The sequence below is a fragment of the Nycticebus coucang genome, chromosome 18 (genome assembly GCF_027406575.1).
Source record: "Nycticebus coucang isolate mNycCou1 chromosome 18, mNycCou1.pri, whole genome shotgun sequence".
Lineage (NCBI taxonomy): Eukaryota > Metazoa > Chordata > Mammalia > Primates > Lorisidae > Nycticebus > Nycticebus coucang.
Genome location: NC_069797.1, coordinates 59,070,951 through 59,096,697, shown reverse-complemented (window position 1 = coordinate 59,096,697; position 25,747 = coordinate 59,070,951). Strand labels below are relative to the sequence as shown.

The 25,747-nt window shown below is 50.7% G+C and overlaps 2 protein-coding genes across 6 annotated transcripts in view; one reads left to right on the top strand and one right to left on the bottom strand.

The window, feature by feature from the left end:
- The first annotated feature begins 3,364 nt into the window (after positions 1-3,364).
- On the top strand, positions 3,365-20,054 carry ETV4 (ETS variant transcription factor 4). 5 transcript variants are annotated; one of them, XM_053568352.1, is made up of 13 exons: positions 3,365-3,576; positions 4,079-4,189; positions 4,375-4,468; positions 4,686-4,733; positions 13,045-13,098; positions 14,277-14,403; positions 14,861-15,022; positions 15,250-15,518; positions 17,793-17,867; positions 18,023-18,091; positions 18,314-18,486; positions 18,781-18,882; positions 19,180-20,054. In XM_053568352.1, the coding sequence occupies exons 2-13, from the start codon at positions 4,130-4,132 to the stop codon at positions 19,402-19,404; spliced, it is 1,458 nt and encodes a 485-aa protein (XP_053424327.1). In that variant the 5' UTR covers positions 3,365-3,576; positions 4,079-4,129; the 3' UTR covers positions 19,405-20,054. The 5 variants fall into 5 exon arrangements, with proteins under 5 accessions (XP_053424327.1, XP_053424326.1, XP_053424329.1 ...); XM_053568351.1 differs by lacking the exon at positions 3,365-3,576 and adding an exon at positions 3,775-3,876; XM_053568353.1 differs by lacking the exon at positions 3,365-3,576 and adding an exon at positions 3,807-3,957.
- A 3,534-nt stretch (positions 20,055-23,588) lies between these two features.
- DHX8 (DEAH-box helicase 8) overlaps positions 23,589-25,747 on the bottom strand; it is a 45,645-nt gene continuing 43,486 nt past the window's right edge. Inside the window, exon 23 of the mRNA XM_053568350.1 lies at positions 23,589-24,659. Coding sequence (XP_053424325.1) covers positions 24,440-24,659 — 220 coding nt within the window. The 3' untranslated portion in view covers positions 23,589-24,439. The remainder of the gene's footprint in view (positions 24,660-25,747) is intronic.

Below are 25,747 nucleotides of genomic sequence, written 5' to 3'. Positions count from 1 at the left end.
GCAAGGCAGGTAGATTGCCTAAGCTTATGGGTTCAAGACCAGACTGAGCAAGAGTGAGACCCCATCTCTAAAAATAGCCCGGCATTGTAGCAGGCGCCTGTATTCCCAGCTACTTGGGAGGCTGAGGCAAGAGAGTCACTTGGGCCCAAGAGTTGGAGGTTGCTGTGAGCTATGATGCCACAGCTCTCTACCAAGGGTGACAAGTGAGATTCTGTCTCAAAAAAGGGAAAAAATGGCTTGGCATCTGTAGCACAGTGGTTACGGCACCAGCCACATACACCGAGGATGGCAGGTTCAAACCCAGCCTGGGCCAGCTAAACAACAATGACAACTGCAACAAAAAATAGCCAAGCACCTGTAGTCCCAGATACTTGGGAGACTGAGGCAAGAGAATCACTTGAGCCCAAGAGTTTGAGGTTGCTGTGAGCTGTGATGCCATGGCATTCTGCCGAAGGTGATAATGAGACTGTCTCAAAAAAAAAAAAGAGAAAAACAAAAAAAGAAAAGAAAAAAGAATGATCCCCTGGGAGATGTCACTGCTCCAAGTCTGGGCATTTAATCAGAGACCAGTGACAGCAGTGTGAGCAGCAGCAGCCTCTTCTCTCACTCTGCCTGCTGCAGGCTAGGGCAGAAGATAGAAAGGAAGGTCCCGGCTCAGTGCCTATAGCTCAGCGGTTAGGGCGCCAGCCACATTCACCGGAGCTGGTGGGTTCAAACTCAGCCCGGGCCTGCCAAACAATAATGACAACTACAACCAAAAAATAGCCAGGCATTGTGGTGGGCGCCTGTAGTCCCAGCTACTTGGGACGCTGAGGCAAGAGAATTGTGTAAGCCCAGGAGTTTGAGGTTACTGTGAGCTGTGACGCCACAGTACTCTACCAAGGGTGACATAGTGAGACTCTGTCTCAAAAAAAAAAAAAAAGAAAAGAAAGGAAGGTCCTCTCCACCTCTGGAAGGGCCAGGAAAGATAAGGAACAAGGAAGGGACACTTACTCTTCAGGTAGCCAGGGACTAGCCAGAGAAATGTAAGAATCAGAACCAGAGGGGCTACAGTAGTGCTCAAAGTGCCAGCTCAAAGACCCACCAAAATCTTATTCACTGTCATGAAGAGTACGTCAGTGCTGCCTTCCAGGAAGAATCCTCTGGCCTCCTCCACTATTCACTTGGCCAGAACTCAGACTCTTCCCTAAACTGGTTCCATCTAGCCCAAAGCTGGGATTTGCCTGGGCTTGTTTCTCCTTCCTTGTGCAGAGATCCTGCTGAGCTCTATTAGTTTGGTCTTTATTGTGCCTATTCACTGCACAAGCATTTCATGCCATATTCATAAACATGAAGCAGGCTCAGGAGGACTTACAGAGGCAGATGAGATCTCCTCCAGGCCCTGAAGAGCTCTCCATATGAAGAGAAGCGAAAGACATCCATACCAGAGATATAGGCGAGAATGTTGTATGGTTAAGAAACTCATTCAAGCTATCATGGATGGCTTCCTGGATTAGAGGAATAATGGACACAAGCCTTAAAGAACATTTCAGCAAAGAAGAGAGGGAAATTTATTTTCATTTGCCCAAACTGATCTTGTGGAATTAACCCTAAATAGTGCCAGCAGTTGGATGTGCTAGACCCAGCTCTGACCAGACTGGCTGGAAAAGATTGTACATGTTATCGCCTCTAAATTTCCACTGCTTCTTCTGTAAAGTGGAGGTGTTAGGTTTAATGGATTTTTTTTTTTTTGAGACAGAGTCTCACTATGTCAGCCTCCATAGAGTGCCTTGATGTCACAGCTCACAGCAAGCCTAAACTCTTGGGCTTAAGTGATTCTCCTGCCTCAGCCTCCCAAGTAGCTGGGACTATAGGCGCCTGCCACAACGCACAGCTATTTTTTTTGTTACAGTTGTCATTGTTGTTTAGCTGGCCTGGGCCAGGTTTGAACCTGCTAGTCTGGGTGTATGTGGCTGGCTCTGTAACCACTGTGCTACGGGCATTGAGCCTTGTTTTTTTTTTCTCCAGACAAAGTATCACTTTACCACACTGGTAGAGAAGCTCATCAAAACCTCAAACTCCTGGGCTCAAGCGATTCTCTTATCTCAGCCTCCCATAGCTGGAACTATAGATGCCCTCCACAACACCTGGCTATTTTTTAGAGATGGAGTCTCACTTGGTCTCAGAACCCTTGAGCTTCAGTGATCCACCGGCCTTGGCCTCCTGGAGGGTTTAATGAATTTTGAAAGCAGCCCCTACTGACCTGGGTGTTTGGATAGTATCTGTGTTTATCACAGACCAGCAGGATGCAAAATTAGGCTTTTCTCAAAGGGGTGCACAGACTGAAAACCAAGAGAAGTCCCTCATAAAAAAGGCCTTCAAGGCTTCATGTCCTGTGTGCCCCCATGGCTGTAGCCATGCAGCCGAGTTCTCATGAGATGTCAGTTGTGGTCACAGCTGCCTGCCTGGCACCAGAACTGTGTTTGGCACAATAAATGTTTATTGAATGAAGCGATAAATGTATGAGATGTCAGAGACCATGACCAGCTTGCTCCAGGATAAGAGGGAAGATGACTGAGAGGGAGCTCCACTTTCAGAAATTATCTATCCTGGGGCCTCTGTTTTCTGTTGCAATCACTAAAAAGTGGGTCACAAAACAGCTCTGCAGAGCACAGGCCCTTGAGGAAAAGTCCAGATTTCATGCCAGTTTACATTTGTTGAGCACCTACAGTCGGTCGGTTGCTGTCACATTATTCAATTTACTTAATTACGGCCTCAGAGGGCCTTGCAAGAGTGTGAGGGATTTGAGGCTCTAAACCCTAGCGGTGCTAGTGACTTCAATGAGTCATTGTCCCTCTCTGAGCTTTCATTTTTACTGTCCCGTAAGATAGAAACAATAGATCCACTTCACCGCTCGGTTATGGGAACGAAATGAGCACGTGGAACAGAGTGCTTCATAAACGCTAGTTATTATTGCTCCTCAGAGCACCGCAGCCCGAACGGCTCTCCCCCGGGGCGCACGCACAGAAGTGTTCATACTCCCACGCACAGGCAGATGCACGGGAACGTGTGCAGACACCAACCTGAGGAACTCGCGGCGTCTCAGACCCAGAGACTAGTCCAACCGAGAAGCCGCAGGGTCCTCGGCTCGGCTTTTTTTCCTCTCAGCTCTTTATGAATGAACTCTGGCAGCGAGGACAATATTTTTTTATGAATGGGATCCCGGGCGGTGAATGAAGCCAAAAGCCAACCCCTCCATCCTGATTGGTTCCCGCTGCTGGTAAACTCCGCCCCATCTCTGCCGGGCAAGTCTCCGGATTGGCGGGCGTGCCTGGCCCTGGGGTTTCATTCACAAAAGTCAATGAAACAAAGGGAACAGGGTGGGGGGAGAGAAAGCCGAGGCCCAGGCAAAGGAAATGCACCAATCAACTGCACCCCCGGGCTCACAACCGTCTGCGGTGCCCGGAAAACAAGCCAGAGCGCGGAGGACGCGGGGTCTGGGCCTCCTCGCTCTGGCTTAGCCCGGCGGCCCCTGGTGTCAGCCCTGGGGTACGCTCTGGACCCCCCGCCGCTCCAGCACAGACGTCCGGGCCTCAGGTGAGGCTGCCGGAGGGAAAGGGACGGAAAGTATCTGTGATTTCCCCGCCTCGCGTCCAACGCACCACACTCTCTCGCTGCCCGCCTCCGCGGATTCCAGGGCGGAGGTGGGAGGCGCTGTGATTCGAGGTTGGAGGGGGCGCGGGAGTTGTGGGCGTGCGATGGTGTGCGCCGCGCGCGCGCGCACACACACACACACACACACACACACACATACACACACGCACGTCTTATGTAACCGATCCCGGGCTGAGCAGGGCTGCAGAAAGCAGAAACGGCAAGGCCGGCTCCCAGGAGCAGGTGGGACCTCCTCGGGCCTTTGGCGGGAGGGGAGTAGTGGTGGCGCACTGCCCAGCAGGCGGAAACCTCCCCATAGCCCAAGTGAGTCGGAGAAGTTTCGCGGTCGGACCCCAAGCCTCGGACTGCCCCCTCCCCGCCACCCTTCCCTGCCCCCACAGCCGGGATGGTGTGCGAACGCAGCCCCCTCCGCCCCATCCCCCAGGTCTCGGCCCCCGCGCGGGGCCCCGGCCGTGTGGCCGGAGGGAGCGGCCGGATGGAGCGGAGGATGAAAGGCGGATACTTGGACCAGCAAGTGCCCTACACCTTCTGCAGTGTGAGCGCCGCGCCGGCCTCCACGCCCGCCCACGCCCTGCACCCAGTTCCTACCCTCCTCGCAGCCCCGACCCCTCTGGGACAGGGTCGTGGACTGTCCGGCTCCCGAGTCCCCCCGGACCCCAACCCCGCCCTCCAGACTAGGCGCCTCTGGGTGACTCGGGGTCGTTCTCCACCTCCTCTCAGAAATCGCCCGGAAATGGGAGCTTGCGCGAAGCGCTGACGGTCCCGCAGGGGAAGCTCATGGACCCGAGCTCCCTGCCGCCCCCCGACTCCGAAGGTAAAGAGCCAGAGAGAGAAACCGCGACACACACACACACACAAACACCGAGGACCCATCCTGGAATCCCCAACCATTTCCAAAAAATACTTCTTCTAAGGGACTCGGTCCTTCTTGGCCCCTTCCCCCAAGGGAGGAATCTCTAGGACTTGCTAGGATTCCCTTTCTCTGACCATCCCCGCCACCTCACCTCCCAATTCCATTATTCACCCTTCAGATCTCTTCCAGGATCTAAGTCACTTCCAGGAGACCTGGCTTGCTGAAGGTGAGTAGTTTTGTGACCTTTTCTATTATGGAGGGGGGTGGTCTTTAGCCCCTAGTATTTCCACCTAGCCCACTTCCTTGCTTCCCTTCCCACCCTCAAGGAATTTCCAAGGCTCCCTTTCCTGTCCCTTGCCACTCTCTTCTCCTCATGGCCCAGTATGGACACTTATATTGATATTTATTTTCTCTGTCCTGAGCCAGGCTTGCCTAACTAGGCCCGGGGATGAATCAGACCATTGTGTGGGGTATTTGCTTAATTGAATGGAACTTGGCCCCAGGCCCATTTTCCTGGTTGAAATTTTCATTTGCAAAGTTTGTTTTGCTGGAGCTGCCAGCCCAAGGTGTGTGTTGGGGTGTTTGGAGGGGAGGGTGGTGAGAGACTGGAGGATGAACAGAAGGAGCGATTAATTTGTTACCTACCTTCAGGAGTTGCCAAAACATTGATACTTAGCCCCTTGGCTTCTTTTCTTCCCCAAACCTCTGTGCCAGACAACTTACTGTGGGAACCAAAAGAATAACTAAAGTTTAAATAATTCTTTTCTGCAGCCCTTTGGCACAGAGGGCCCAGGACTCCCTCCCCAAATAGTCTTGATTGTAATTGTAACGGCAACTGTACTTCTTTCACTAGCCCTCCTGAATACCTCTGCCCCCAGGCCCCATGCCTCCTACCTATATGCTGGGGGGTTAGCTGAGGGCTGGCAGGAGTGGGGTCAATGGCTGGATGTGTTCTGGGGGTCTCCTGGTTGGATTCATTGATGTGTTTTGCTGGGACCTGAGGGTGTCCCTGGTAGGGTACAAGTGGAAGACATAATGGTGTTTTAGATAGTCCCAAGAGGGAAGGATTAACAACACCTATCTTAGGGTCCCTTTAACACTTTGAAAACAAAGAAACTGAAACACTAGAAACCTCTTTTAGGGGTCTTTTCTCTTTCCTAGCATTTCCCCCATCCCTTCACTCTGAATGTCTTTCTTTGGTAATTTTTTCTTTTTTTTGAGACAGAGTCTTACTTTGTCGCCCTCCGTAGAGTGCGGTGGCTCACAGCTCACAGCAACCTCCAACTCCTGGGCTTAGGCGATTCTCTGCCTCAGCCTCCCAAGTAGCTGGGACTACGGGCGCCCTCCACAATGCCCAGCTATTTTTTGCTGCAGTTTGGTTGGGGCCGGGTTCGAACCTGCCACCCTCAATATATGGGGCTGGCGCCGCTGAACCACAGGCACCGCTCTCTTTGATAATTTTTAAAGTTCAAATCCAACTCCTCTGGAACCTTCTGTAGAAATTTAGAGTAGGAAGAAAAGAACTCTAACTAGATTCTTGTAATGACAGCATGTCTGGTCTGTCTTGCTCACTATGGTATCTCCCACAATACATAATTTGTTGATAATGACTATTTAGCATAGGCTAGGCCACTCGAGACAGTTTGCAGAATTAATGGCTGAATAGCTTTGCGGTTGCTGGAGGAAGGTGGAGATACTGCGGGGTGTTTTATGGGTGTTTTATGCATCTTCCCCGACTCTGAAGTCCTGAGTGCCCACCTCTGAGTTACATGTAAAGCTTTGCCCATGTGCCCATCCTCCCCCCCGAGGTTAGAGAGGCAGAGGTGGCCATTTCCATGGTCTTTCAAAGACCTCCTTCCCCAGTCCTTGATTTCTGCCTGGCTCATCAGCCTCCTTTTCTTGTCTGTCATCTGAAGGTCCCCACTGTGGGGGTGGGGGTAGCTAGGAGTGGGCTCAGAGGTTGGCTTTTGGGCAGAAGCAGGTCCATTTGTGCCTGGGTTTGAAATGTGGTGGGGGGGATATGTTCTCATCTCTCAATCTTCAAAGCCCCGCCCCTTGGCTATGAGTCTAGAGATGGTACGTGTGTCTGTCTGCATGTGTCAGTGTGATTGTGTGCGTGCACAAGTGTGTGTATGTGTGTGTGTTATAGGCTGCTGTCCTGGGAGTCCCTATACATTTAAATCCAGTGGGTGGAGAAGTGGGGGTGGGGATTGCAAGGCGGAGGGGGTGTGCTGGGAGCTCCTTGGTTCCTTCTCCTTCCTTCTGAGGGAGCAGCTCAGGTTCCCAGCTGACGATGGATGGCCAGGCCTGAGGGGGGGATGCTGAGGCTGCTTGCTCCTTCTCATTCCCTCTGCGGAGACCAATGCAGCTGCCGGGGCCCTGTCCCCCTGCACCATCCCAGCACCACCCCAGCCTCCTCTCCTGCCTCTTCCCACCAGGTCAGTGAGCCCGGCAGCCCAGAGGGAGCTTTGAGGTGGCAGGGAGGGAATGGCTCCTTTGTAAACTTGCGGGTGGTGGGATTGCATCAGGAGGAATGGGGGCCAGAGTCCAATCTCCCTCCCACAGCTTGGTTCCTTCCAAAGCCCCAATGTGGAGAGAAGCAGTGGGTCCTTGTGTAAGAGGGGCTGTGAAGATTCAGCATTTGGAGGATGCCCAGGTTGGACCTGGATGGGTGTAGAGAGATGCCATTGTGGTTGCGGTTTCAGTGTTGTGTGTCTGGGTGTTGCGGGTGAATGTGAGTGGGGCTCTATATGGGCATCTCCTGTATCTTTGGGGTTTTTCTGGACAGAGGGGGATGAAGTGAGGATAGGAGGGTGTGTCTGATTTCAGAGTGCTTGGGATCTATTGAGATGTTGGAGAAAGGATCCAGCTTCTCCAGGCTCAGGCAGGCTGAGACCAAGATGTGTCTGACTATGGTGAAATAAGTGCCGGTTCTAGTCAAGGCTTCCTTTTCAGGCATGACAGTAGCCCTGAACCCTCAGAGACAATGATTTTGTGGTCTATTTAGTAGTAAGGACCATTGACTCTGGGCCATGTATGTCCTTTGTGTGGGGCTGGGGTTTGGCTTCCCAGAGCCCTGTGGATGGTTTGCAAAGGTTCTTGCTTGATTCCACTGATACTGTGAATTAAATTATTGAGGATGCACCATACATAGAAGTGTATGGATTTTTCTAGGAAGAGAATGATCTTCTCTTTATCAGATTCTCAAAGGGATAGGTCTGTGCTCCCCTTTTCACAGGAATCATGGCCCCCTAACCTTCTCCCAAAGGCTCCAGGTCCCTTGCCCTTTGGCTTTCCCCCATCATATTTGTAGGTCTAAAGAGAGACCCCCTATGGGGAGGGTGTTCACGGAGGGGCATTACACCCACCTGTGTGCTGCAGCGTTGCTGAAAGAGTGAAGTAAAAGGAATTAGGGTGTGTGCCTCCCTAAATGTGTGAATCTCCGTGCATGCACGCTGATGCTTTGGCATGTCTGTGAGGAGAGATGACTCTTTCCTAGCTACAATGCCTCCTTCTCCATCTTTCTGCCTCTTCCCCTTCTAGAAGGCTCCTGGGGACAAATGTCCCCTCCATAGACAGAACTGGTTTCTTCCAGTACAGAGGCTACCAGGGTGGGGGCGGGGTAAGGGTGAGAGAAGGGTGACACAATAGAGCTCCAGAATGCCTCCACCCCCTTCACCTTGCACTGGACCCTGGGAAGAAGGTGATGGGGCATATATAGCATAGGGGGGTGACTAACTTACGGTGGGCGTCGCTGCTTCTGTGGGGTTTTTTTTCTTTTATTTTTGAGACAGAGTCTTACTCTGTTACTCAGGCTGGAGCACCACGGCATCAGCCCAGCTCACAACAACCTCAGACTCCTGGGTTCAAGTGATCCTCTTGCCTCAGCTTCCTGAGTAGCTGGGACTACATAAGCCCACTACGAAGCCTGGCTAGTTTTTTAAGAGTGGTCTTGCTCTTGCTCAGGGTAGTCTCAAACTCCTGAGCTCAAGCGAGCCTCCTGCCTTGGCCTCCCAGAGTGCTACCATTACAGGTGTGAGCCATGAAGCCTGGCCCTTGCTTCTGTGTTTTACCCTCCCAGTTCTTCTGGATCTCAGCTCGGGAGTTCCCCAATCCCCTCCTCTTCTTTTACTAACTCCTGTTTTAGAGGGACAGTTCCTAAACTTCTCTGTCTCTGAGCATTTTGCTGGCTTGGTACTTTTCCCACTCCTTCCTTAATCATTTGCTGTATCCCAGGCAGATAAACTCCAAGTTAGTGCCAGGATGGAGCTGGGGACAAATCCTGGCACACTGGCTTGCCAGCCAAAACTCAGCCAAGTCAACAAATAAATAAAGAGAGTGGTGTACACTCAAGACCAAACATGGTAATTAAAACTTCTCATGCTCTCCAGGAACTCCAGATTCCGTGTTCCTATTTCTATCCTTGTTGACAATCTCTGGGTGACCGAGGGCCCTGGCCTACCCCTTTGGGAGAAGGCCAGTGTTTCGGAGGGGTTTGAGCAGGGACTGATTTTTCTTGGCTCTGGAATAGAAGATGGCACCACCTCTTTTGGGGTGTGATCTGTGTGCTGGGGAGGCCTCCTCTGGGACTGCTGGGCAGGAACATTCTGGTCAAACCTTCAGGCCTGTGCCAGGAGTAAAGGCAAGGTCACTCTTAGGTCTCCCTGCTCTCCAGTGCCAGTGATGCCACTGACGCCAGTGACGGCAGCAGGAGTTGCCCCCAGCCCATTACCTCAATGGAAACTGGCAGTTAATGAGGCCCCAGGAGGGGGCCCAGATGCGTCAGCCACCCCCACCTCACCCCCGCCCCAGGTCTACACCTCCCATGCTCTGGGGACCCTCCTTGCCTAGGTAGTAGGAAGGGAAATGTTACCCACACTCCTCCCATCACACACCTTCCAGCCACCTTTGGGGGTATTACCTGTGAATAGGCTGGAGGGCCCAGCAGGGATGAAGAGCTTGGGCCTTACACCTCTGCGTAGCTAGCTGGGTGGATTTTCTCTCCTTCTCTTTATCTAGTGCTTCCCCCAAATGCCCAAAATGCTTTTTTTTTTTTTTTTTTTTGAGATAAGAGTCTCACTCTGTCACCCTGGGTAGAGTTCCCTGGCGCCAGCCTAGCTTACAGCAACCTCAAGCAATCCTCTTGGGCTCAAGCGATTCTCTTGCCTCAGCCTCCTAAGTAGCTGGGACTGACTGCAGGCAAGTGCCACCACAACCAGCTAATTTTTCTATTTTTAGTAGAGACAGGTTCTCACTTTTGGTCAGGCTGGTCCCAAACTCCTAAGCTCAAGCAATCCTCCCAACTTGGCCTCCTAGAGTGCTAGGATTACAGGCATGAGCCACTGCACTGGGCTCAAAATGCCTGTTCTTAAGGACTACCAGGCATACTTGTTAAAAACGTAGATGCCCAGGCCCTACCTTGGGCCTTTGGAATGGTAGTCTTCATTCCAAAGAAGGCAGGAGACGAGATCTTTTTTTAGCGATGTCTGGGTGATCCTTGAATCAGACCAGTTTTGAAAAGGCTGATTTTGTGGTAGGCTCTTAAGAAGATGTGTGCCAGATGTGTGTGTTTGTTTTAGCCAGGGGATTTCTTGTCCCCTGGAATTATTTGATTTGATCATTTTAGACTTGTATTCTGTTAACTTGTCATAAGTTCTCCATTAGCTGCCAGTGGCTACTGATTTGTAAATTCTCTCTCCCCATCTGTCAAGAAACCAACTAATTATAAACCTATATTTAAAAGCATTCGGCACCTCTGATATTTAAAGCAAGTCAGTGAAGAATCTTCCGGCCAAACAACTTATCACAACCTAAAATATCCCTTGTAAGACGTGCTTTCCCAGAGAGGACCTGCTTCTAGTGTTACCTTGTGTGTGTGTGAGTGGAGGGGCGGAGGAAAGCTAGGCTGGTTAGGTTATTGGCTCCCCCTGCTTGAGGACAAAGGGTCATTGTGTTTATTCACATAGTCAACAAATAATGCCTGAAGTGTCTACTCTGAGCCAAACCCTGCTCTGGATGCTGGGGAAGCAGATGAACAAGGCAGATAAAGCTCTTGGCCTCACAGAGCTTAATGTTCTAATGGAGAAGATGACAATAAACACAAATAAAAATTAATAAGCTCAGGCAGGGTGCAGTGGCTCATGCTTATAATCCTACCATCCTGGGAGGCTGAGGCAGGAGGATCACCTGAGGTCAAGAGTTTGAAACCAGTCTGACCAAGAGTGAGACCCCCATCTCTTCAAAAAAATAGAGAAAAAATTAGGCAGTGTTGTAGCAGGCGCCTGTAGTCCCAGCTACTTGGGAGGCTGAGGTAGAAGGATCACTTGAGCCCGGGAATTTGAGGCTGCAGTGATTTAACGTGACACCACAGCACTCTAGCCAGCGTGACAGAGTAAGATTGTCTCCAACCCTCCCCCACACTCAAGCCCAAAAAATATAGGTTCAAGGAAAAATAAGAGATGCAGTAGAGAGCCAGGAGGGGCCACTTTGGTGTGGGTAATCAGGGAAGGCATCTGAAGAGATGCAAAGTGAGCTAAGACCAATATAGCCAGACAGAAATTTCACGCAAGGATCTGGGGAAGAGGGAAGGAGCTCAGCAGGTTTGGGGATAGAAAGGACAGGCAAGGAGAGGCAGATCAGAGAGGTGAGCAAAAACACGGGGGCCTTAGAGGCCAAGAGCAAGAGTTTGGATTTCATGCTATTTTTTTGGCCAGGGCTGGGTTTGAACCCGCCACCTCTGGCATATGGACCGGCGCCCTACTCCTTGAGCCACAGGCGCCGCCCTGGATTTCATGCTTTAAGCAAGAGAGAGAAGTGATTTGATTTCTGTTGTAAAAAGATCACTGACAGCTATATGAAGAGCAACAGGCTATAGAAGGTGAGAGCGGAAGTAGGTAGTTGCGATAGGAGGCTGTGGCTGAAATTCGAGTAAGAACCCGTGGAGCCTTGGCCTGGGGGAAGCGGAAAAGGTGTGTGTGTGTGTGTGTGTGTGTGTGTGTGTGTATAGGCCAGGGCTATGGAGGTGCTTCCAGCCATCTCATACCTCTCACCAGCCATTCTGAACTCTCTAGGCTTTTTTTTGAGACAGTCTCACTATGTCGCCCTCAGTAGAATGCAATGGTGTCATAGGTCACAGCAACCTCAAACTCTTGGGCTTAAGCAATTCTCTTGCCTCAGCCTCCAAAGTAGCTGGGACTATAGGCACCTGCCACAATGCCCAGCTATTTTTGTTGTTGTTGTTGTTGCAGTTGTCATTGTTGTTTAGCAGGCCCAGGCTGGGTTCAAACCTGTCTGCCTTGGTGTATGTGGCAGGAACCCTAACCACTGAGCTACAGGCGCCGAGCCTCCCTAAGCATTTTATTCATCTGTTTCTCCATTTTCTAATTTGAGAACAGTCTTCAGTTGCCAGTGTTTGGGCAAGTTCCTTTGTATCACCTTAAAACCACTCTTTTCTTAGACTATCAGGAAGTTATTCTTGGTGTCTACCCTTGCCCTTTCTGCTGTGATCTGTTTATTCTCAAGAAAGGGCAAAAGTGGGCAAAGTCTCTGGGATCAAGCAGGTACTTACTTAGCTGTGCACTCACTTGGGAAGCCCAACTCTGGGGAGGCCAGGAGAGGAACTAGAAATCAGAGTCTCATATCCAGCTTGGAGGCCATGGATGAACTGCTGTTCTTACTTCCTTAGGAATCTTTTCCTTCCTAGCTCCACATCAAAGGGCTGAGACACTTGTCTACCTGGCCAGTGTACAAAGTGCCTTCTGCAAAGGTCCCCAGCCCTGGCCTTTTGCTCTCCCATTATTATCCTTTTTCACCTCCCTTCAATCTCCCTCTTTCTTTCATTCCATCCCTGTTCCCAGGCTCTAGAACTCTTGTACATATCAAAATCACCTGGGATGGTGTTAAAAATGCACCTTGGCTAGCACTCCTGATATTAAATGCACAGAACCTAGTTCTAGCCCAGAGGTGACTGCTGTGAGCTCCAGGGAGCTTTGTAAACTCTGAGGGGCGGGGCTGTTTTCCCTTCTGAAAAATGGAGGAAATAAAAGACAAAGCATGGCTCCTGCTTGTAACCCTAGCACTCTGGGAGGCCAAGGCGGGTGGACTGCCTGAGCTCAGAAGTTCAGAGGTCAGCCTGAGCAGCTGGGAGACTCCATCTGTCTAAAAATAGCCAGGTGTTGTGGCAGATACCTGTAGTCCCAGCTACTTGGGAGGCTGAGGCAAGAGAATCACTTGAGCCCAAGAGTTTGAGGTTGCTGTGAGCTATGACGCTAGAGTACTCTACTGAGGGTGACAAAGTAAGACTGTCTCAAAAAAAAAAAGAAAGAAAGAAAAGACTGGAATCTGCTCAGACAGGTTCTGAGGGCTAATGGAGCTAAGAGTTGGAGGGCACTAGGACCTGGGTGGAGCTGCCCTTGGTCTAAAGAGGGCTCTGTTCCCTTTCTAGGCTGGTGCTAATCTGCAGGGCTGCAGAAAAGGCGCCTCCCAGTGGCTACCAGCCAGGGCCCCAACCCAGACTCACCTCTAACCTCTCTCTGCAGCTCAGGTACCAGACAGTGATGAGCAGTTCGTTCCTGATTTCCATTCAGAAAACTGTGAGTAGAGAGCCCTGGCAGGGAGGGAATGGGGCAGGGAAGGCAGGAAGCCAGCCTGGAAGATAGGGAACCCAAGGAGCTCGGCATATTCTCCCCTAGAGAAAAGCGTGAAGGTCAGGTCTCCCTATCCTTCCTTGGGTTTGGTCTCAAAGACTAGGGTAGTAACTGGGAGATGAAGATCTTGGCTCATATCTGGGGCTTGCCCCATCCTAGCTGTGTGACCTCAGAGAGGTCACCATTTCCTTATCTCTGAAGTGAAGGGCTTGGGCCAACTCCTCAGGTCGAGTTCTAATGTTGTAAGTTATTTTCTTGTAACTGATGGCAATTTTGCCTCCCTAGGAGACATTTGATGATGTCTGTAGACATTTTTGGTTGTCACAACTGAAGGCAGGGTGTTACTGACATCTGGGCAGAGGCCAGAGATGGCAAAAACATCCTATGATGCTCAGACAGCCCCTCACAATCTAAAAATTACCTGGCCCATATACTGATAGTGTCACTGTTGGGAAACCCTACTGTAATGTCAGATACTTTGCTCTCAACTGTCTTCAGTGAAATTATACAGGGCACAAGGAATTGAAAACAGCAGAGAACAGTGAATTCCAAACAGGGTGTTTGGACTGCAGTGAGACTGACTCTGACTCGCTCCAGCTTGGAAACGACTTTGCTGCTCAGCCTGGTGGCTGGAGTTTGAGAACCCAGCAGAGGCCATAGGAAAGGCCAATGTTCTTCACAGATAACTGGAAGGATGTGAATATTCAGCTGACATTTAAGTGGGCTGATATCCAACTTTAACCAGAAAAAGATTTTTTATATCCCCCAAATAAAATAACATTTCTCTGCTTTGGAATTTTCCAGGGCACTCAGGAAAGGCACCAGCCCTCATTTGGAGGTGCTCACTCCTTTGAAGGTGTTACCCGGAATTTGTGGTTGCATTAAATGTTGAACTTGAGATAGTTTCCTTGGTTCATACTGGATATTAGCCTTAAGTATAGAACTAGACATAATGTAAATAGCCAAAATGTTCATAAAAGCATCTAACTACAGATTCCAGAAAACTGACACCCAGAAAGGGGAGGAGGCTGTTCAGCTACCCAGCCCTGCCTCAAAGAGCAGGTGTCAGACACCCTGCCTGCCTCTTCTGTGACAGGCTCTGGCCTTGCTTTGCCCCCCTGCAGTAGCTTTCCATAGCCCCACCACCAGGATCAAGAAGGAGCCCCAGAGTCCCTGCACTGACCCGGCCCTGTCCTGCAGCAGGAGGCCGCCACTTCCCTACCACCATGGCGAGCAGTGCCTTTACTCCAGGTGAGCCCCAGCAGGGCCTGGTGGAGGGTAGGGTAAGGCTGTCGGGAGGTGTCCTTGAGCAGAAGTGGCAGTTGAGATGGAAGTTAGACAACAGAGAGGATTTCCTGGCTCCTATAAGGGAGCAATGCAGCTAAGAATTTCCTCTAAGAAGATAGGATGGAAAACACAGCAGAGGGCCTTAGGGGTGTGTATTAAGGCCAAGTCTGTTTCCAGCAGGAGGCCTACCATCCCGCTCAAATCAGTTAAGCTGAGCTAGGAAAAGGCATTCTCAAGAAGAGGCTCAGTGGCAGAATTGAAGGAAGGAGAAGAAGAATTCATTAGGGGCTGAGTCTATGACTCCTGCCATTCTCTTCTCAGCTGCCTCTATCCTTCCTTCTCCCAAATCCCTGGGGGTGAAGGGATCAGAGGTGCTCACCCAACTTCTCTGCACCCTCACTCGCGTCCCTCTCAATTCTAGTGCCTATGACCCCCCCAGACAAATCGCCATCAAGTCCCCCGCCCCCAGTGCCCCTGGACAGTCACCCCTGCAGCCCTTTCCCCGGGCAGAACAACGGAGTTTCCTGAGATCCTCCAGCACCTCCCAGCCCCACCCTGGCCATGGGTACCTCGGGGAACATAGGTAAGAAGTCTGGAGACATAGGTAAGAGCCACAGGCTCACCAGTTTTTCCTCAAACCCTGAGTATTCTCCATAGAGACCTGGGGTGTGGGGTGGGGGAGGAAGGGATACTCAATGCCCAGCCCCCTGACCCCCTATCTCCAAGGCCCACTGTACTGGCCTGAGAGGGACAAGCTTGTGGAGGGGTTAATTTCAGATTTTCTTCTCTTCTCCATCCAATCACATCCAGCTCCGTTTTCCAGCAGCCCCTGGACATTTGCCACTCCTTCACATCTTCTACAGGAGGGGGCCGGGAACCCCTCCCAGCCCCCTACCAACACCAGCTGTCAGAGCCCTGCCCACCCTACCCCCAGCAGAGCTTCAAGCAGGAATACCACGACCCCTTGTACGAGCAGGCAGGCCAGCCAGCCATGGGTCAGGCTGGGGTCAATGGGCACAGGTACCCAGGGGCGGGGGTGGTGATCAAACAGGAGCAGACGGACTTCACCTACGACTCAGGTAAGAGACTTTCCTGGGCAGGGGGTGGGCACAAAGTCATGTTTATGGGCTGGCCAGGTGGGGTGGCATGTGATAAGTGAAGTGTTCTATTAAGCCCAGAGTGTTTCCCCACGAGTTGTTTTTTTTTTTTTTTACCTTCCCGTCTGTTTACCAGTTCATACATCCAACCCACTCACTCACTTTTTTTCATAAATTTAAACGCATTGTCATTTTTCAGTTATCAAACTTAAATAAAAAGATAGAGGGGATGTAGGTTTTACCCTCAGGTAACTTAAGACTTAATGAGAAAGTTAAGGCATTTATTTCTATTTAACAGGTGTCTGAGATTTAATTACCTACTAAGACCAAACTACTGTGCCAGGAATGAGCATGTGGCGTTGAGGATACAAAGATGAATAGAAAATGCCCTTGGTCCCTGTCCCCACTGAAGTTAAGAAATACAAAAGGATTTCAATGAAGAGAAAAATGAACTTGAAACTAGCCAGGCCTATCACACCTACTAGTTCCCAGTAGGAATTCAGGGTTAACATGTGATTTCCACTTCTGTTTGAGCCTCCCAGTGGCTGGGTGACTCACTACCCTGTCAAAATCTGGGTACCAGAAGTAGGGACTGCTTTAAATTTTATTTTGTTTTACATATATATTTTTTTTGAGACAAGAGTCTCGCTCACTATGTGGCCCTCGGTACAGTGCCATGGCGTCACAGCTCCCAGCAACCTCAAACTCTTGGGCTTAAGCGATTATCTTGCCTCAGCCTCCCAAATAGCTGGGACTACAGGCGCCGGCCACAACGCCCAGCTGTTTTCTTATTGCAGGTGTCATTGTTTAGCTGGCCCAGGCCAGTTTTGAACCCGCCTGCCTCGGTGTCTGTGGCTGGCATCATAACTACTGTGCTATGTGCACCGAGCCTGCTTTAAATTTTAGCTCCACCCGGCTGCTAACTGGAGCTGAAATACACCTAGCCATGTTCATAAATAGTTACAGTTCCAAGCCCCAATTGCCGAGGGAGGGCCATTCTCAGGAAGTACCCAGAAAACCCTGCCTTCTCTTCTTTCCTCCTGGCTCTGTCACATTGTTACTATGCCCAAATCTGAGTGCTAAGTGTATGTGCAAGGTTGCATTAGAAAGATAAATTCAGAGATTAGAGTAGGCTCAGAGCTGGCTAGAACTTCAGAATTTATTTATTTATTTATTGCAGTTTTTGGCTGGGGCCAGGTTTGAACCTGCCACCTCCGGTATATGGGGCCAGTGCCCTATTCCTTGAGCCACAGGCGCCGTCCCAGAACTTCAGAATTTCTCTTTCCCAGTGCCCACACTTTTTCAGGGCAGGAGGATGAACCACAAACCCTGCCCCAGTGAGAACCGGATGGGTGCTGGTGTCCTCAGACTGAAGGCAGAAGCCTGAGCCAGACTTGGCAGTGAAATAGAGGAGGGGGAGGCATTCTTGCCACTGACCTTCAAAGGCTGTAGACCGGAGGGGATCATGTTTCATGCCCTTGAACTCCTGCCCCTCCCCCTCAGCTTCTTGAATGGAGTCAGGAATTCCATTCACAAAATGGAAGCATGAATGAGCCCACCCTCCCGCCTCCTCCTGGAGGTGTCAGGTTTCACCATCTCCTCATTCATAGGTGGGAGTGGAGGGGGGGAAAGGGGTTGGAACTTGAACCAGTGGCTTTACACAGCCGCCTCCGGAGGTGAAGTGGGGAGGTTTCTATCCTATGGAATGGAATGAAAATGAAGTGGAATGTGCTCTGCTGTTAGATCTGAACAAACATAGTCTAATGCCCAGTGTTTGTTTCCCCATGCAGCGTGTAGGCACACGCTCTGGCTCTGGCTTGCTTTTACACACTTACACACACATACACACTGGGCTGGGAACCTGACCTGCTGACCGGACGTTTGCCTATTCCAAGGGAGTTTTAGGTGTAGACACCAAACCCTTTCCCCGGAGGTTCATCTCACTCCTCCCCCTGAACTCACAGGAAACAGCTGCTCCCTGGAATCTTGGGCCTTGTGGAACAGCTTGCCCAGCCCCAGCTGCCGCCAGCCATGCCCTCTGCCCCAGCCCTCAATCAAGCTGAGGGCTCAAGCCTCAACTCCCTCTGGGAGAACTTCCCTGGGGATTTGGTGGTGGGCAGGCACCTAGGAAAAGAACAGTGGCCGGAAAGCAGGCTGTCAGGAAGAACTTCGTGAATGTGTGTAGGGGCTTCCTCCTTCCCCACCCCCCAGCTTCACACCAGCCACCTATAACACCACCCTTTCTTCCCCCCACAGATGTCGCTGGATGTGCATCGATGTACCTCCACACAAAGGGCTTCTCCGGGCCCTCTCCAGGTGATGGGGCCATGGGTAAGCCAGCCCCCTCCTGCCCCTGCCTGGCCCTTCAGGTTGGGGGAGGGAGCTTTGCCATGAGGGAGGGCTTCCCTGGCCAGGAGTCCCTTTGGACTCTGGGGTCTCATATCAGCAACCCCCCAGATCTGAGCAACCCCAACTTCCTCCACAAGGCTATGGCTATGAGAAACCTCTGCGACCATTCCCAGATGACGTCTGCGTTGTCCCTGAGAAATTTGAAGGTCAGAGAAGTAACTGTTCATGGGAGGTTAGAGGGTCTTATCCACACCCTCTAACTATATCCTTGCAGGAATCACATTACATTTCATTTTGTTTCCAGAGGGTGGGACACATGGGGAAGGACCAGGAGAGACCCCCTTGGAGAAACCTCTGGGGAGAGGGGAGGAGGTTGCTTGAGAGACCCGAGGACATAACCCTTATACCTCCTATTTCCTATTTCTCAGGAGACATCAAGCAGGAAGGGATTGGCACATTCCGAGAGGGGCCGCCCTACCAGCGCCGGGGTGCCTTGCAGCTGTGGCAATTTCTGGTGGCACTGTTAGATGACCCAACAAATGCCCATTTCATTGCCTGGACAGGCAGGGGGATGGAGTTCAAGCTAATTGAGCCTGAGGAGGTGGGCCTCTCAGATGTCCCTACCCCTCCTCACCATCAGGTTTAGGCCCTGTCAATGAGATGGTGGCATGTGCCTCTGCTGTCATCCTGGTTTTACCTAACCTGCATTTTGCCCAGCCTGAGTCTATGAGCCAGTGCTTAATTGCAGGGCTTAGAACTTTGTTTTTTAATTTTACTTAATTTCACGATAAGATTAAGCACTTTACACCAAGGATCTCAAGTGTTCTTTCTAGCCTGCCCCCTACCTTTCCTCTGCTGTGGTAGCATCTCCACCTTAAAACTGTTTTGTCCCCAGGTTGCCAGGCTCTGGGGCATCCAGAAGAACCGGCCTGCCATGAATTATGACAAGCTGAGCCGCTCACTTCGATACTATTATGAGAAAGGAATCATGCAGAAGGTCAGGGATTGAGGGTCCAGGGACAAGGAGGTGGGGGACAGTAGCTGTGGGATAATGCAGGAGAGGGCCAGGAGAGCATTTCTCAGTAAGTTTGTAGGAACAGATAATGAGCCAGTCAGCAAGACAAGAAATTGTGGACAATCCCAAGGTTTTCCTCTCCCCAAAAAGTGCTAAACAGTAACTGAAAGGCCTGAAGCATGGAGAGATAGGGATGAGAAGTGAACAAGTCTGCCTGGACCAGCAGAAGGGCTGCATCTCTCACTCCTGGGCTGACACAGCCTCTCTCCCTTCCTGTAGGTGGCTGGTGAGCGTTATGTGTACAAGTTTGTGTGCGAGCCCGAGGCCCTCTTCTCTCTGGCCTTCCCAGACAATCAGCGTCCAGCTCTCAAGGCCGAGTTTGACCGGCCAGTCAGTGAGGAGGACACAGTCCCTTTGTCCCACTTGGACGAGAGCCCCGCCTACCTCCCAGAGCTGGCTGGCCCTGCCCAGCCCTTTGGCCCCAAGGGTGGCTACTCTTACTAGTCCCCAGTGGCTGCTTCCCCTACTGTGGGTGGGTGCTGCCCTATGTACACACAGATGAATTTTGTGGTGGGGAAACCTTCACTCCTAAACCCACAGATGTCTCTGGGGCAGATCCCCGCTGTCCCGTCAGTCATCCTGACCCAGAGCTCAGCAGAGTCACTGGGAAGGAGAAGTGGAGAAAGGGCCAGTCTAAAGGTGGAGTCTCAGAAACCCCCCTGCAGTTTCCCCTCTGGGAAGTCCAGCTCAGCCTCTTCCTAGGTCCTGCTTAAGAGGCCTAACCCCTCACTCCTATTTCCGAACCAGAGAACAAGAGTTTATTCTGTTCCAGGAGAAGGAGCTTCCCAATTTTATTCTGGCTGGGAGGTAAGGGGGCTCATTGAGCTCCCCAGGTCTCCCACTGTGGGGACACCGAAGGCTGGACTCCAAACTCCACCCTGGGGGGCCTCGATCATCAGTTCTTGGTGCTCTGTTCACAGAGGCAGAGAGAGGGTGAAGGAGGACCCTGGGCAGTGGGTGCTGGGTGCAGGCAGGGAGGGATGAGTTCCTGCTCCAAGGGGCCCTAGCCCCTTCTGCCTTTGCCTAGGCTCAAGCCTGAGGTTCCATATCCACCTCCACATCTGCCAGACCTTAATAAAAGCCCCTGCTTCTCCTGTTAGTTCTCATGTTCTCTTTGCTGTCATGGAGGGGGGTCCTGGGTGGAAAGAGCTCTGGCCTTGGATTTGGAGAAGGAAAGCTCCCCTCTGACTTCATTTTTCCTCTAAAAATGGGCTTAATGATACCTGCTCTTTGCCCTCCCAGTATTGTTGTGTGCTAGATTAAAAGCACTTAGTAATCTGAACGGGTGCCCCTTGGCTACCTTCAATGTAGTTCCTGCCTTGGGGTGGGGGTGGGGGTGGGAACATGTGGGTTACTGAGCTGCAAGGCCCTCCATCCTGGGGCTTCCTCAGGCAGGGGTTTTGGTCTTTGGCTTCTGTGATCACAGAGCATCTAAGTCCCATGATAGTGCTGTCCCACACGTATTCCAACTGTGTGTTCTCCCTCCTACCCTTGCTCCAGGTTGCTATTCTCGCTGCAGTTTGGGCCAGGTGTTTGGAGAATGAGACAAAGGAAAGGCACCCAGACAAGAAGGTACAGAAAGGCTAGAGCAGGCCCTGTGTCCTGGCCAGGAGAGGAGACTGGGGCTTAAGGGGTGCAGGAAATAGGAAACCACATAGATTTTCATCGCCAAATTTGGGAGAGTGGAGTCCTGGGGTTGAGTTTTTAGGGATAGATAGAAAAAGCAAGGCTGAAAAAGTAGTGCCCACCAGGGAGGGAGTGTGACTGGCAGATGTTGACGAAGGGCAGCTGAGGATCCAGAGCCAGCTCATGTGTGAACAGCTCCCTAGGAGACAGTCTCTGGTTCCTGCTGCTGCAGCTGTACTGAGGCTGGGCCAGCCCAATTCCGTTAATGCCTGAACTGCTCCTGCCAGCAGCCCTGCCCAGCACTGAACCAAGACCACAGCAGCTCTTACTGGAAAGGATACCTCTTTTTTTTTTGAGACAGAGCCTCAAGCTGTCACCCTGGGTAGAGTGCTGTGGCATCACAGCTCACAGCAACCTCTAATTCCTGGGCTCGAGCAATTCTCCTGTCTCTGCCTCCCAAGTAGCTGGGACTACAGGTGCCCACCACAATGCCCAGCTATTTTTTGGTTACAGCTATCATTGTTTGGCGGGCCTGGGTTGGATTGGAACCCGCCGTCTCAGGTGTATGTGGCTGGGACCTTAGCTGCTTGAGCCACAGGTGCCGAACTGAAAGGATGCCTCTTGACCACTACCTGCATATAAAAGCAATGGTTTTTCTTAGAAACCAAAACAGCAATGTACTGACTTACAGTTTAGAGCAAGAGATAGAAAACCAATTTTAAAAAACTTTTTAAAAATACATAATTTAATTCCACATCAAAGCCAGGCTATCATGGTGGGAAGAAAGTGTAAAATTCAAGTGGAAACTGAGGCCTGACAATGCACACTTGAAAAAAGAGGGATTTAGATGAGAAATGTCCAAGAAAAAGTCTCCACAGGCTGTGATTTTGACCTCTGCCCTCTAAACTGTTCATTAATAAGCCACTCCTGCAACTCTTTGTTCAAATCTCAAAGCTGTTCCAATGAGATGGTTACAGTAACCACCATGTAGAAATTCTTTGGGTTGCAAGAGGGACTGCCAAAACCAAATCGCACTCTAGACTGGATGAAGTAAACCTGGACTAAGGACCTGACTCAGCAGTGGAGCTTCTCAGTGCCCCAACGGTTCCCCTACATACACAAACACAGCAGACTCAGCACATGTGCAGGGCAGGCAACCCAGAGCTAAGCTCCAGCTGGGGGTCAAAGTGAACAATATACTTTAAGGCCAAAAAGATTCCAGCTCTCTACATGAGACACACATCCTCTCCTGGGCTATCTGTCACTCAATCTCGGAAATGTTAGTTGGGGAAAAGAAACAAGGTCCCTATTGTGTGAGAGCAGCAGGAGAGCTCCCCTTTCAAATCTGGAGAGCCTCCTTCTCCCTCAGAGCAGGCACGACTCTGCTGCTGACATTGCTTTCCTGACTGACCAAAAGGTTGGACCCCAGCTGTGTTGTCATAGCAGAGAAGTGACCCCAGCTCCACTGTAGAGATGGTCAAGGAACACCCACAGAGTTGGAATCCATCTTTTTCCTTACCGAAGCCAGAAAGATAACCAGCCCTGCCATCCCTCATGTTTGGCCTGTTAAACACCCTTTCCTATCTCAGCTCAAAACCCAAACTTCCCTCCTTGGGTGCCAAAATTCTAAGTGCCAGGGACTCGGAATGGGATGGGCTAGGCCACCATGCCCAGGAGTTAGTTTCTGAATGAGGACACAAACCAGTGCCCCAGGGGAACGGTCCTGGAATTAAGATTGGGGAGCTACCTGTCAGTCCTCAGAGTGTCTCCCCATAAGGCATTCAAAGCTAACATACAACATCCTGCCCCTTGATTACTGGCCTGGGCTTACTTAAACAGAACTGGGAGGCACTCAGCTTAATGAAGGGGCAGGGATCTGTAGTCAGCAGACTCTCTGGCCTACATTCCTTTCCTTTGAATTCTTCCTGAATTTTATCTTTAATGTGGTTTATTTGCTGCCCAGCAATAAAGCACATTCCTTTATGTCCAAGAATGTCATATAGTCTCTTTTAGTGTCTGGCATACAGTCCTGCAACAGTTCCAGTGTTTACTTTTTCAGAACTTACCGATAATATAGGGTGGAGGCAGCAGTGGGAGGTGCCCCATCTCCGAGGGGCTCCTCTACAAGATCCACATCCAGATGAGCTTTTTTTTTTGAGACAGTCTCACTTTGTCACCCTCGGTAGAGTGCCGTGGCATCACAGCTCCCAGCAACCTCCAGCTCTTGGGCCTAGGCGAGTCTCTTGCCTCAGTCCCGAGTAGCTGGGACTACAGGTACGCACCACAATGCCCGGCTATTTTTTGTTGCAGTTTGGCTGGGGCCGGGTTCGAACCCTCCACCCTCCGGTATTTGGGGCTGGCACCCCACTCACTGAGCCACAGGCACTGCCCCCAGATGAGCTTTGTAGAAGTTCCATAGACTGGCCTGGCAGAACCTGCCTGATGTTACCCTAGGTAAAGAGCCTCCTTAAGAGCTGTGGGGGCAGGGGCAGCACCCATAGCTCAGTGGGTAAGGCACAGGCCACATATACTGAGGCTGGTGGGTTCGAGCCCCACCCAGGCCTGCTAAAACAATGACAACTGCAACAGAGAGATAGCCAGGCATTGGGGCGGCCGCCTGTAGTCCCAGATACTTGGGAGGTTGAGGCAAGAGAATCACTTAAGTCCAAGAATTTGAGGTTGCCATGCGCTGTGACGCCATGGCACACTACCCAGGGTGACAGCTTGAGACTCTATCTCAAAAAAAATAAATAAAAATAAGAAAAATAAAAGAGCTGTGAGGGGGGCACTAGGAGATGGTGATTCCTAATGCAAGTACTAGGAATAAACCATTAAGAACAGCCCCAGAGCACAGATGTGAGGGGCAGCACAAACCAGCTCTAGAAGTATTATATTTATTTTTCTGTTTTGGGTTGGAAAAGGGAGGCCTTGACTTAAAAATCCCTTTGTTAAAGTCTATCGAGGACTTGGTGTGGGGGTGGGGGAATAAAAACAAAATGAAATAGAAGTCATTACTTAGCATGTTTCAAAAGGAAATGGGACACACGGCATGCTGTGTGTGTGGTGGGAAGCAGCAAGGGGTGAGCCTCTGTATTCAGTATGTAGCATCTGTAAGCACTCAGGCACCCAGGCTGAAGCACTCTGTGGAGTGGATATGGTCAGTCACGGGGTCATCCTCTAGCAGCACTGGGCTAGCTCTGATGCTGAAAGACAAAACTGGGTGTCTAGGCAGTACATCATGTCCAAGCACAAAGAGGCCCCCAGCTCTGGTTTCTCCATCACATGCACCAGAGCCACAGACACTAAATCTCCTTATCCCTGAGCCCAGGCCAATATCCTAACCTTTCATCAAAAGAAACAGTCACAGAAAACCATCTTTTTTGTTTCCTTATGAAAATAAATATTTCCAAGAAGTTAGCTGAAGTACAGGGACAAGAGAAGGGGCAGGAACCAGGATCAACACTTGAGATAAGCACAGAGCCTCCCTCCTCCAGAAAGCACCAGTGTCCTCAGTGCATTCCTGTGCCAGATGCTCACACTCCCCTTCCCATCCCAGGGCTACACAAGTTGCCCCTTTGTTGAAGATGATGCAATGTGTCCCCACGTTGGTTATGAGATTCCAACTGGTCCCAAGACTTGGGGTGGTGGGGGCTGGAGTCTCTGGCCAAAGCCAGGCTTAAATTCCTGTGCCAATTTTACAATCAGGGAAGAAATTAGTCAAGTTTAGAAAATGCCCGGCTGAGATATTCAGTCACAGGACAGCTGCATCCACAGGACCAGCTTTTCATCGATAAAAGTTAAGTCCAAGCCCTAGGCTGCTGCTGCCAGGGAGGCAAACAGACAAGCTTGCCTTTCAGCGCCGACGGAAAGCCCTGGATATTCTCCAGGCGTTGGGCTCTTCGTAGCGATTGTACAAGGGTTCAAGACGTTGCTGCTTCTTCTGCTTGCTGAGCTTGGTTGGGTCAGAGACCTTGAAGAAGGCTGGGGCAAACTCCACAAGCCATCGGGGATCGATAGTGGTGACCTCACGCATGTATTCCTTTGTGGTCAGCACCAGCTCATGATATACCACCCTAAAGAAGGACAGAGAGAGGACTCAAGCCTCTGATGTGGGCTTCACTCCCTGTCAACCTGGTCCGTGGGGCCTCAGCTGAGCTTGCATTTTTTACTCTCTTACCTCTCCTGCCTGACTCCTCTGAAGACTACAGTCTGTTTATGACAGCCACACCCAATGCTGAGGAGCCTGCCTACCTCTAACCATAAGAAAGCTCTCTGGAGAACTGTGTTCTAATACTGGTTCTGGTTCTGACTAGTTAAGTGACATGGAGCCAATATATCCCTTCTCTCTCTGGACCTCAATTTCTTGCCCCATAAAATGGCAGGGTGTTTTTTCAGATGGTTTCCACAGAATTCAAAAGCCCTGAAAAGGAGCCTTAGAGGAGCCTTACTGCCACAAGGGATAGGGAAGGCCAAGCAGGTAAGACTCTAATACATCTCCAACTCTTCTTCTACTGTGGCAACATGGTGGTTTTAAATCAGTTTTAGATATTAAATCAGAGTTATAAAGTCCATTTTTTTTTTTTTTTGAGACAGAGTCTCAAGCTGTCGCCTTGGGTAGAGTGCCGTGGCGTCACAGCTCATAGCAACCTCAAACTCTTGGGCTTAAGTGATTATCTTACCTCAGCCCCCCATAAGTCCATTTTTCTTTCTTTTCTTGGTAGAGACAGAGTTTTACTTTATCACCCTCGGTAGAGTGCCGTGGTGTCACACTGCTCACAGCAACCTCCCACTCCTGGACTTAAGGCAATTCTCTTGCCTTAGCCTCCCGAGTAGCTGGGACTACAGGTTGCCTGCCACAACACCCGGCTATTTTTTTTTTTTTGGTTGTTGCAGCTTGGCCAGGGCCAGGTTCAAACCCGCCACCCTCGGTATATGGGGCTGGTGCCCTATTCACTGAGCCACAGGCACTGCCTGAGTCCATTTTTTTTTAAGTGCTACTTTTAAAAAAGATTCTAAACCACCTCACTAGGTAAGATCCTTCCTAGGATCTCTATGATTTTATTTCTCTCAATATGGCTTGATATATTGTGCCTACTTCAGGTTTCTGCTAGTTTAGAAATATAAGCAATGTTGGAATAGGAAATACTGATGGTGGTAAGAC